The 11,630-nt window shown below is 31.4% G+C and overlaps 2 protein-coding genes across 2 annotated transcripts; both read left to right on the top strand.

Annotated features, from left to right (window-relative positions):
• The first annotated feature begins 787 nt into the window (after window positions 1-787).
• On the top strand, window positions 788-1,943 carry LOC125586166. The gene is made up of 3 exons (XM_048755988.1): window positions 788-872; window positions 1,136-1,636; window positions 1,756-1,943. Exons 1-3 carry the CDS (start codon window positions 788-790, stop codon window positions 1,941-1,943), a joined length of 774 nt encoding a protein of 257 aa, XP_048611945.1.
• Window positions 1,944-2,865: 922 nt separating this feature from the next.
• LOC125586164 (ankyrin repeat-containing protein ITN1-like) lies at window positions 2,866-6,411 on the top strand. Its single transcript, XM_048755987.1, has 2 exons — window positions 2,866-3,276; window positions 5,803-6,411. Exons 1-2 carry the CDS (start codon window positions 2,866-2,868, stop codon window positions 6,409-6,411), a joined length of 1,020 nt encoding a protein of 339 aa, XP_048611944.1.
• The last annotated feature ends 5,219 nt before the right edge of the window (window positions 6,412-11,630 follow it).

Here is an 11,630-nt window from a genome sequence, read left to right as displayed (position 1 = left end):
CAATGAATGTTGTATGGATTGGAACTATCGTAGCTAGTTATGTTAGGATGCATTGAATTGAATGTAGTAGCTAGTCGGTTCTCGTTTCGCATTGAGCAGTATAGAAACTCGTGTGGAGAGGCTGGTATAAAATCGCTTCACTGAGTATTCTTTACTCGCTTTTCCTTTTCTCTTTTTTTTTGTCGCAGAACTGTAAGTAGTAGTGTCGAAAATGGTTGTGGTGGGGGATTTTTACAGAATGAAACACACCTGAAGTTTTTGGGACCTGTAACGAAACACATAGAAATATCGAATGTGGAGACATGTGTGTCTCTAACTCCGTGCTCGGAACCCTGGTTGGAAATGGGTGAAGCGGGTGTTACACTGAGGCAACGGTAATTCCAACCTTCCTTGCCAGATTCAAAAGCAAAAACAGTGGTAACGTTCGCCCTTTGATTCCCCGAGAGATTAACAATAGCTATTGGAGAAGGTTGAACAAAAAAAAAAGCTATTGGAGAAGAAATTAATATAAAAAAGTTGGTGACGAAAATAGAAGCAAAAAAAGAAAATTGAAATTTATGTGTTCTTTGGTTGCGAGAAGCATAGATGCGGTCGCATCGGTTATTCTGAAAGGTATTTTAGCATATATGACTAAAATATGTTAATACTAATAATAATTTTCAATAAAAAAAGTAAAGATATTAACAATTATTTAAATGTGACAGGTGAGTTTGAAATGCTGTTATAAAAACAGGTAATATGCCATCTCCCCCAAATTAAGCGACGGGTGCTACAATCCGAGTCCACAATGTCCACAGAGGTTTCCGGTATCGGTAATGTGATCAATGTGACACTACCAGAACCGCCACCAAGTCTTCCTGGTCGTCTCTGGGGTGAATAGTTCTTTGATTCTTTGTTTTAGAGACTTTTTTTACAAACTTGAAGATATATTTTGAATCGTTTTAAGGATGTATATAATTGCTATAATAAATTTCGTTTCAGCCGCTAATTGCCCTTTAAATTTTTTTAAGCACATTTTTTTTTCAACTGAAAACCCTATGACATTAGTTATATGAATATGTACTCTAAATATGAATTCATAACCACTAGCATCTTAAGAACATTTCATTGACAGATATTTAATATGTGTACACAGATACGTCAAGAGATGAACACCACAAGTATTTACTTCTATCTCATGCTATAAGTCATGGGAACTTGCAAGGTGTAAAAGATTACCTAGACCAACATCCAGAAGCCTTGAGTGAATGGATAGACAATACCGAGACGCCATTGCTCAAAGCTTGCAACACAGGACAACTAGAAATCGTCAAAGAACTGTTAAGCAGAATGTCAACCCTGGAACATTTGTTGACCCCGAGGGTAAAACAGACTCATTCCCGCCTTACACCGCTCATAGTTGTTGCGGCCACCGGGAATTTGGAGATCGCCAAGGTTTTGGTTGCAAAGTGCCCCAAGCTCACTGAGATTCCTAGTAGTTGTGGGATATTTATACCCGTCTTAAAGGCAGCTCTTGATGGTCATAAAGAGATGACAAGTTTTCTTTATCTCAACACCCCTCTTCCCATTTTACTCGCTAATGAAGGACAATTCGGTTCCCGTGTCCTTTCAACTGTTATACAATACGGATTTCTCGGTTATTCTTAAAACTTATGTTTTAATTTTCTTTTTCCAGTCAATATCCTGCAATTCGATTTGAATCCGGACGGTAACATATAAAAAAGTTGAAAATTCTATTGGTGTTTTTATTCGTAGATATTGCTAGGGAGATTTTTGAACGGTGCCCAGGCTTGATACTCAGTTCTGGCATAGATGAACGTCATGGTATTCCACTTAATCATTTGGCTCAAAACGCTGAATTGTTTGAGAGCAGTTGTGATCTTCCATGGTGGAGCCAAAAGATCTACTCGTGTAACTACTCTCTTGATTTCTTACATAACTGATTTTAAGTTAACTAACACAAATTGATTTTAAGTTAACTAACACAAATTGCGTTACTATATTATGATAGAAATTGCCTTACAATTTACAGATCATGTTATCTTATTATATATAGGTATACAAGTAGGTCCTCCAAATCATCAAAATGCTTCAGTTTCAAGCCAATATCGAAGTAAGCAAATTGGTCACGATCTGTAATGTAATTATAACATGTAATAATGGTTTGTTTCTGTCTACCTCCGTGTTAGGGCTACTCTGGTTGGTATTGCGGCTCTTTCCGAAATCGTTTGGTAGGTCATTCTACTTAAAAAAAGCTATCATATTGTCAGGCAAAATATGAATCAGTAGACTATCTGATGGTTATTTTTATTAAAGTGTATAGACTCATTAGATTGATGGGAGTATTGCATATTGGTCAAATAAGTGAGCTAAAATTTTCTGAAAAAAATGCGTTGCTAAACTGAAATAAATTTTGTACACTTAATCGCTTAATACACTAGTTCAGTTTAGAGGTATATTTTGAATAAAATAAGAATACAAATAATTGACACAAAGATGAATACAAATTAGGAATCACAAAATGTGCAAATTTATTTTTGAAATTTTACTCAAATGTTTTGTTTTTCCAATATAGCTGGTGTTTTAGCCGGGGGGGGGGGGGGGGGGGGGGGGGATCAAATGGGAAGGAAGACCCATTCCAAGACCCATTCCATCTAATTTTATTTCGCATTTTCATTTTGCATATCGTAATAATACTACGTAAAATAAACATATTGTAAATTCAATCCCCATCATTCTTGATGATCATCACGTTTATATATATAAAGAAAAAAACTAATAAGTATTCCTGATCAGCAATGTATTGTCGTATCTCGTAAGAAGCATCCTTGTTTCTTTGACGTAGGAATTAATCGCATATATGAAATGAAAGAAACACACATCAAAGCAAACAGTTTCCTAAAGCTAGTGTGTGAGTACTTATCTCCCAAGGTCAAGGATGGACGTTGGATGGTTGCTGCCGGTATGTCACTCATATACGCGACCACGAAGGGTAACAGGGAATTTGTGGTTGAGATGATCAAATCTAACCCTCATCTTCTACGGGATTTTCAGGCTGATTACAAAAATATCTTTCAGTTGTCTGTCCAAAAACGAAACTCGAAAATATTCAGCCTTATTTATGGGATGGGTGATAGAAAAATAATATTGCTTAGTGAGCAAGACAATGTTAACAACACGGTTCTTCACGTTGCTGGAGCTCTATCACCTTCCGATGAACTCTCTAAGGTTTCTGGGGCTGCTCTCAAGATGCAAAGAGAAATTCAATGGTACAAGGTATGGTTTTTGACTTTTTCTTTCTTGACCTTTAATTTATCACTAGGATAAGACGGGCATGATGAATTTATTTGTATATATTATCGATAATATTTTTTGTATATTTGATAATTTTATTTATACATATACAATATTTTTGTTGTTATTATATAATTTCTTTCCGAGGGATCGGATCAATTTTTATTAAAAATTATGGAACAAAACTATAATTAATACATCATGGGTTGATCGGATTGAACATTAAAAAATCATGACATAAAAACCTTATTTTTTCCATCGAACACATTCTTGAAAAAAGTGAACAGTATTGTTTTCACAGTTGAATTATTTTGACTTTTATCTTCCATATGGTTTTGAAAGCTTTCAAATCAACCATCGAATTGATACATGTCATTTTAATATTTTTAGTCGTATACTTAAGGAAAACTTATATTTTTGTAATTCAAAAGTCGTTTTAAAAGTTTCAAAATATAACATATATGAAAAATCTAACATATAAGAAAAATATAACATATAAGGTATCCTCATTTTTTGTATTTTAAAGTCGTTTTTTTAAAAAAAAATAACATATAAGGTTTTCTCATTTTTGTAATTTAAAGTCATTTTTTTTATTATATGGTTAATGTGATTTTTTAATTTATTTCAATAATATAAAATTAAACAAAAATGAAGAAGGATGCAAAAATTGTTATCAAATATTTATTATTCATAATCATTAATTGTCATATATATATGTAAATCATATTAGATAATTCCGTAGTTTTTTTTAAGGAAAAAATACACACTTCTTATATTTTAGGTTAATATGATGTTCTCTAGTGTTATATAATTATGAAAACGGGACAACTTTAGATTAAACTATAGTTTATATTAGATGCTCTAGAATTCTTAGAAAAAAAATTAGAAGGTATTTAGATGTGCCACATAAACAATGTATTTTTTTAATTAATACAAAATTGAGGTTACATCTTTTCAAATGCTTCTCAATTAATATATAGGGAATTCCGCGGAAAGCTTTGGTGTCGCATAAACATCTTACTGAACGTGATCTATTCACTTTCCAAAGTAAAACCTTATATTTGAATGCCCTTTCTCAAAAATAAGAAGCAAAACCTTATATCAAAAATATTAATTGTATTCATAGTATTATTTAACACATAATTATTTATATAGTTGTTAATTTTATTAAATATTTTTTTAATAAAATAAGAAATACAAGCAATCTAAGTAATTAAATATAAAAAGGATAAACTACTTTTAAACTCTTAAATATTGTTAGGTAGAAATTTTAAAATATTTTACTATAAATATAATATATTATCAGTTTTTCAATCAAATGGTTATGTTAATATTAAATCTATTTAGTATTATTAGAAGGTATTTACAATTTTAAAATAAAAAATAATTATTTAAAATATAATGGTTAACTAATTCACTTACATTGTAAATTTTAAATTTTAAAATTACTTTTACCTTTCATTTTAAAACTTATGATATAATCTGAAGAATATATAAAAAGTTCAATTATAAAATTCCAATTTGAATAAAATAAACTAGGTGCTTTGCCGAACATGCAGACATGATCTTCTTATAAATATTTATTAGTTTATATTTTATTAATTCAAAAACCAACATGATAAGTTATTATTTCTGTTTTTTTTAAATTTTAAATCAAACAGAAAATTATTTATATATAAAAAAATTCATTAAAATATATATGCTTATTATTGTATTGATTGTTTTAAAAAAATCACAAATTAGAAATATTTTAGAAAATTTCTTTATGCAAATATTTTTGCTTGATTAATAATTAATTATGAATTCTTTTATATCTTAATTTTCAATAATATAAAATATTATTTCTAGATAACAGCACAACATATAAAAAATATCTTATTTTTAAAAAATCTAAGATTATTAATAAAAAAATTTATTATATAAAAAAATTAATACATGTATAAACGATGTTAACCACTCTAGCTTTTAAAGTAGTGTTCAAATGCGAAAAGTTACTTCAAAAATAATATTATAGATTGTTTCACTATATTTGATTTAAACTAAACTTTTTTTTTCATTTGCCGTGAATGATCTACAGAGAAGTGATTTCCAATACTAAAAGCACGTATAATTCTGATGTGAGTATACATATCTTTGGAGAGCCTCCCGAAACTAAAATTCTGATCGTAGAGAAAGTAAACAACTGTTCTAAGTCTCCCAAAATCAACTTGCAGATCATCGAAAGAATATTGTTGTACAAATCTTATGAACCTCTCAAAATTAACATGCCAATCGTCCGTCGGACCGTGGGACAGTCGTGGAATCCCACTTGTGATGGACGGTCAGGAGCGTTACCGAATATATCCTTAGTTATTGGCGTTAGCCGATGTTGATAACGCCTGGCATCAATAAAACAACGTGACCATATATAGTATTAAACACGAAAATTTCACTTTACCGGATTATGAATAAACTATATCAGGATTATGTCGGAAAACTCAAGTCTTTGGTTTTGAAAATTTGATTTAGGAAGTGGAGAGCCTAGTGCCAGTAGTAACAGCATCATTATACAATCTAGAAGTCGTGACGCCACGTCAGGTATTCGAAAAAGCTCATGAACCACTCCGGAAAGAAGCAGAGGAATGGATGAAATACACTGCATCTGCGTGTAGCTTCGTCGCTGCTCTCATTGCAACGGTTACATTCCAAGCCATATTTACTGTCCCTGGAGGTACAGACGAATCTTCTGGGGACCCTCTCCATCTAACAGACTCTCGCTTCATGATCTTCACAGTCGCCGACACACTATCTTTCTTCTCCTCCTGTACCTCGGTCGTCATATTTCTCACTATCCTCACCTCGAGATACTCTTTTGATGACTTCCTTATCTCACTACCCAGAAAGATGATTCTGGGTCTCTCCATTATGTTCTTCTCTATAGCAGCTATGCTTGTAGCCTTCTCCACTGCGCTTTTCACGATGCTACGCAAGATGCCACTGCTTGTGATTCCTGTATTGCCACTAGCTTGCCTCCCCGCCGCTCTCTTTGTGCTGCTCCAGTATCCTCTTCTCGGGGAGATGATTTCTTCTACATATGGAAACCGTCTCTTCAAACGTGACACCAAACCTTGGTTCTGACTCTGGTTTCACCTAAATGCTTTGTTTTGATACTCATTATGCAAAACTCTTATCTATTTATTACCCAAATAAAAAAGAAAAAGCTATCTATTGGGAAATGTGTGTAGCTAAAAGCTAAAATACTATCTGTCTTCTTTGTGTGTATTGTTTTCGATTTTCTCACTTATTCAAATATCGTTTTATCTTATTTTTTGTTTTGCTTTGTTTATCTTAAACAACAGAAAGAACAGTTTTTCGGTACTATTGACAAGACTATCCAGCACTTTCTCAGCTATCAATTACTACACGATGGAGCACTTTCATCTAGACACTTTCTATTGATGAAATCTCCAAAATACCACACCCTAAAGTCTTAAATACTCGGTAAACATAGTTAATTTTCACCCTCTTATTTTCATCCTTATTTTTTGTTTTTTTTGTCACTTCTTTTCAAATTCTCTATTTGTTTTTATTGTTTACCTTTAAACTAAACAAACCAAAATCACTCAGTATCCACCATATATTTCTCTTCGAATTCACCCTTCACAATTTTCTTATCACTGAAAGTCCACTGATCACTGATGAATGCCCAACTTGGACGGACACTTTCGATAAAAGCTCGATTCCTCTAGCAAAAAGATGAAAAGACTTGCTCTAGTTTCTCACGGCGCCCATCTCCACATTCAGGGATAAGAAAAGTAAGCTCTCTAAAATTCGTCGACCACCGTTAAAACTTTGACAACCAATTTAGCAACGTTTTCATGCTATTCAAAGTCTCAGCTACACCTCCAACATGACATGTTTAGTTTCTCACTTACATATTCCTATCTTACGCACTTTTTAGTTCTTTAAATTTGGGTCATGTGCCAATTCATTACATCACTAGACACAATGCAAGACTTGGAGATAGTATGAAAATCAATAACTGTGAAGTGGCATTACTGGAGATGGGTTAGTTCCAATTCAAATCAACCCTATATATTTCAGTTGATTTCAACCATAAAATTTTTCAGTTGTTACATCTGAAACTGCTCATCTATATATGTGTACCTACAGATTTCAATGGATTTTCAGTTGTGCCGAATTAATCCACGATAGTGCTGATAAAAATCACTCAAACCATGATCCTTCGGCACACGTCTCCCACGTGGACAATAGTATCGTCCACGGTACACACTACACATATGTCAACGATTCAGTTGTCCGCGGCTTATAATTTCACGATTCACAAGTCCATACTATATCTGTGACACCTGACCCATCGTAGCTGAAATGGTCAGTAGTATCAAGGCACCTTCAGTTACAAAATCCGAAAATTATGTTTTTCAACAAAGAAGGATTCTATGATGCCTTTGACAAAAAAAACCCAACATGAACCGAAACTTCAAGAGGAAAGGGAAAAATGAGGAATGCATATTTAGACCAAATCTTAGAAAGGGAAGCTCTAGGAGTCTTGAGATCATTACCCAATATTCACCACACAACATAACAAAAACTCTAAATCAAGAACAATCAACAAATAACGAGGATAAACCCCCAACAATGCCAACATAAGACCACACCACCTAAGTTCGGTACCCGCGTTCCTCATGTTAACGCGTGAGAGCTCACCACCTAAATCGGTACCCTTGAGTTGGCCTTAACGCAATAATGTTACCTATATTGGTTCACGCGTGATCCACCACCAAGCTCACACGATCTCGCCACCTCATTCGATCTCCGCGCAATCCAAGCATGTTGTCTACCTGCTCCAGCGATGAATCATGCCACCTCACAGGGTCTCCACATGATCCAACAAGAAATGATACAACGACAGAGATGTATGTACCTCAATCACGTTACACCGGTACACATAGGCCTTAAGCCCTTTCCTATATCATATACACTACCCACAAATGTTTAATCCTCACCAATGCAATCACCCTCATACAAGCCTCAATCGGCATGCAGCAATATTTATGTTAGCAACATATGAGTAGATCTAGGCGTTCACATATTACAATACAATATATATATATATGTGTATATATATGATATTGTTCATTTATCAAACAGATATGGGTATGCTTATTGATAACATATGGATGAATATTTTACATAAAAACTCCTACTATGAAGCGAGAATGAAATAAAGAAGAAGAGATCACATCAATCCTCACCTTAGCCATAGATATGCGAATAAAAAAAGAGAGAAGAAGCGGATATGTAACAATAAGGCTTTTATCGAATCGGATCTACAAGAGAAAGGATTGATGTTACCACCAAAGACCTGAGAAGAAAGATCTAACATAAGAGAGAAGAAGGAGAAGAAGAAGAAAACAACAACTAGGGTTTACTTACCATCACCGTGGCCAGATATAGAAAGAAGACAAGAAATAGACCAAGATCTAATAAGAAGAGAGGCGGATAGGTCAATAAAGGAATTCGTCGTAAATTCATCGTAATATACTCTATTCATCGGAAAATTGTCAAAAAACTCTGACGAAGTGTGGATTGGGTTTCGAAGCATAACAAAAATAGACCGAAAATATTCATTGATACTATATTGATGTTTTTAGGGTTTTATAATCTTCAAAATGTTTGAAACACTTGAAAACACACAAATTCAATATTGTAAGATGAAACACGGTAAAGTGTTTGCTTAAGTATATAAGTGATAATGAGAAATGTTATGTATATGTCGATGCATACATCATGAGAATGTAAAGCTTTATAGTAATTGGTAACTGTTAACTTAACATCATTTTTATCACTTAATATATGTCATGGTGATTTTGTAGGTATCCAGTTTAACATTTATTTTGAATATTTCATATCTGAAATCCAAATTTGCTGGAAATACGTCAAACATTTCTGACAAAACTTTACAATTCGTCAAAAATTCATTAATTCGTCGGAAACTTCCAACAAATTTCTGACAGAAACCTAAACCTCAATCCTATACCCCAAATTGGTTAACATTCCTCGGGAATCTTTGGTATTATTAAAGACAAAATCTCCCACATTGAAAGTTGGAAGAGATCCTAAATAATATATAAGATATATGTGTCAATTCACTTATAACCAATTGTTTGGGTTGAAAACTCATCTAGCTTACCATGGTATCATACCCGATCCAAAAAGTTAAACCTGGTCCATTATCGATCCAGCCCAAAGTCGGTTCATCGATCTTTGCCCAAACATTCCGAGATTGATGCTCAAAGAGTCATCATCTCGAGAGGGCGTATTAGGGACAAGTGTCTCATATCGGAAGTTGGAAGAAATCCTAAATAATATATAAAATAGATGGACCAATCACTTAATCACCAATTGGTTTTATTTTGGAAGATCATCTAACTTAACAGGTATTTCGTTGATTATTTTTGACGAAAATTTGTTTGTAAAAATTCTTTAGATATTTCCAATGATGTACAGACAAATGGTAACATTTAAATATTTTTCAGAAATCCGTCAGAAATTGCCATGTTTCCTTGTAGTATTGGTGGGAATGTTACCACAAAGAAGATATTCGTAATATTGAGATTTGGTGTGACGGGATTCCTTTAAGAGACCAAGTAGAGGAGCTTTATGGGATAGTGGAATGGTCCAAAATCTTATAGACCATGGACTGCAGTGAAACTGATAGACTCATCTTCCTGGAAACATCTGTCATAGTCATGGTTTATTTCGTCCCGGCGGTTTGCAACTATCACTCTCATCTTAGGTGAGCTTTTAATATTATTTTGTGAGATGATGGAAGTAACTTGTAATCTATATTGGTAATTTGATATTGGTTTTAAGTTTTTATTATTACTAGATGTTTTGTCCGCACATGCAGACATAATTCTTTTATAGATACTTATTAGTAAATGTACTATTAGTTTAAATATCAAAATATTTAAATAAAACATTAAATTTGTAATATTTCAATTTTTAACTTCTATTGGTTTAAAAACATTATTTTAGGATAACAACATTAATGTTTTCATTTTAAAATATGTTGTTATCTTTAATAGTTTTAATTATATTAATTTATAAACAATTATCTAATCAAATAAACAAATATATAATTGGTAGTATAAAGTGATGTTATTAAACCAAATTCTTGGAGTTACTAAAACCTAAAAAATCTCAAATAATTCAAACACAAGAATGTTAAACAAAACTCAACTTTAAATACTATATTAATCAAAGCAAATAAAACTATTGATATTTGTATAATTTTATTGTTCCCATAATAACTGAACAAACACTCAAATGGATCAGTTATATTGGCAAACAAAACATTGATATGTAATATATAAGATAAGAACATTTCCTACCTGTTGCTAATTTCATTTTTAAATGTTATAATAGAGAAAAAGTAAGCTATAAATAATCTACATGTTTTAACTTTAAAATAGAGATTGCTATTTTCCTATAAAATAGTATTTCTTTATTATAAAATCATAACTTGTTATTTTCAAATGCTCTTTTAACTTTCAAATTTAAATAATTATAACTAAAACAAATCATTTTGGAAAAAACAGTTTAAAAAAAAATAGAATCACAGTTTTCTTTACATAATACTCTTTTAAAGAAACTTCAATTTAAACAAAGTTATAATTATGTCAATCTCTTGAAAAAAACATAAGTAAATATAGTTATTTTAACTTTTTTATAAATATAAGTTACCTGTTGTAAACAAAAATTAATATTTTGAAAATATGCTTTTTGGAAGCAGATATTTTAAAAATATTTTCAAAAATAATTCCATTCCCGATTAAAAAATATTTAGAAAAATTAAAACCAATGATGTTAAATTTTCAACTTAAATAAGAAATAAATGTAGTTCTCGCAACTAAATAATAAGAATTAAAGATAAAATACCACAAAAAATCACGTTAAAAAAATATAAATCAAATTTATTGTTATTGCTTATTTACCACGTTTTAATATTTTAATACTAAATTAATTTGATAATTATTAAAAATATGCCATGATATATTGCACTTACAAAAAATACAAATATTTTATTTTTTATAAAATTATTTTTAATATTTTAGTATAGTGATAAATCCAATTATTATATGTATATATACTACTAATTATAAAAATTAACAAATAAAAAAGAAATATGTATATAAACAAAAAATAAATACATGGAATTATCTTTTCTTTTTCCAAAAATGTTTTCCATTTATTTTTTAAGACAATTTTATAATATTAATTTGTTTATCAGTTAAATAAAGAATTACAATTATTCATTATTGTGACAAAAA

This window comes from Brassica napus, chromosome C4 (genome assembly GCF_020379485.1).
Source record: "Brassica napus cultivar Da-Ae chromosome C4, Da-Ae, whole genome shotgun sequence".
Taxonomy (NCBI): Eukaryota; Viridiplantae; Streptophyta; class Magnoliopsida; order Brassicales; family Brassicaceae; genus Brassica; species Brassica napus.
Note: the sequence above shows the minus strand (reverse complement) of the source record. Positions and strands in the feature narration are given on the sequence as shown.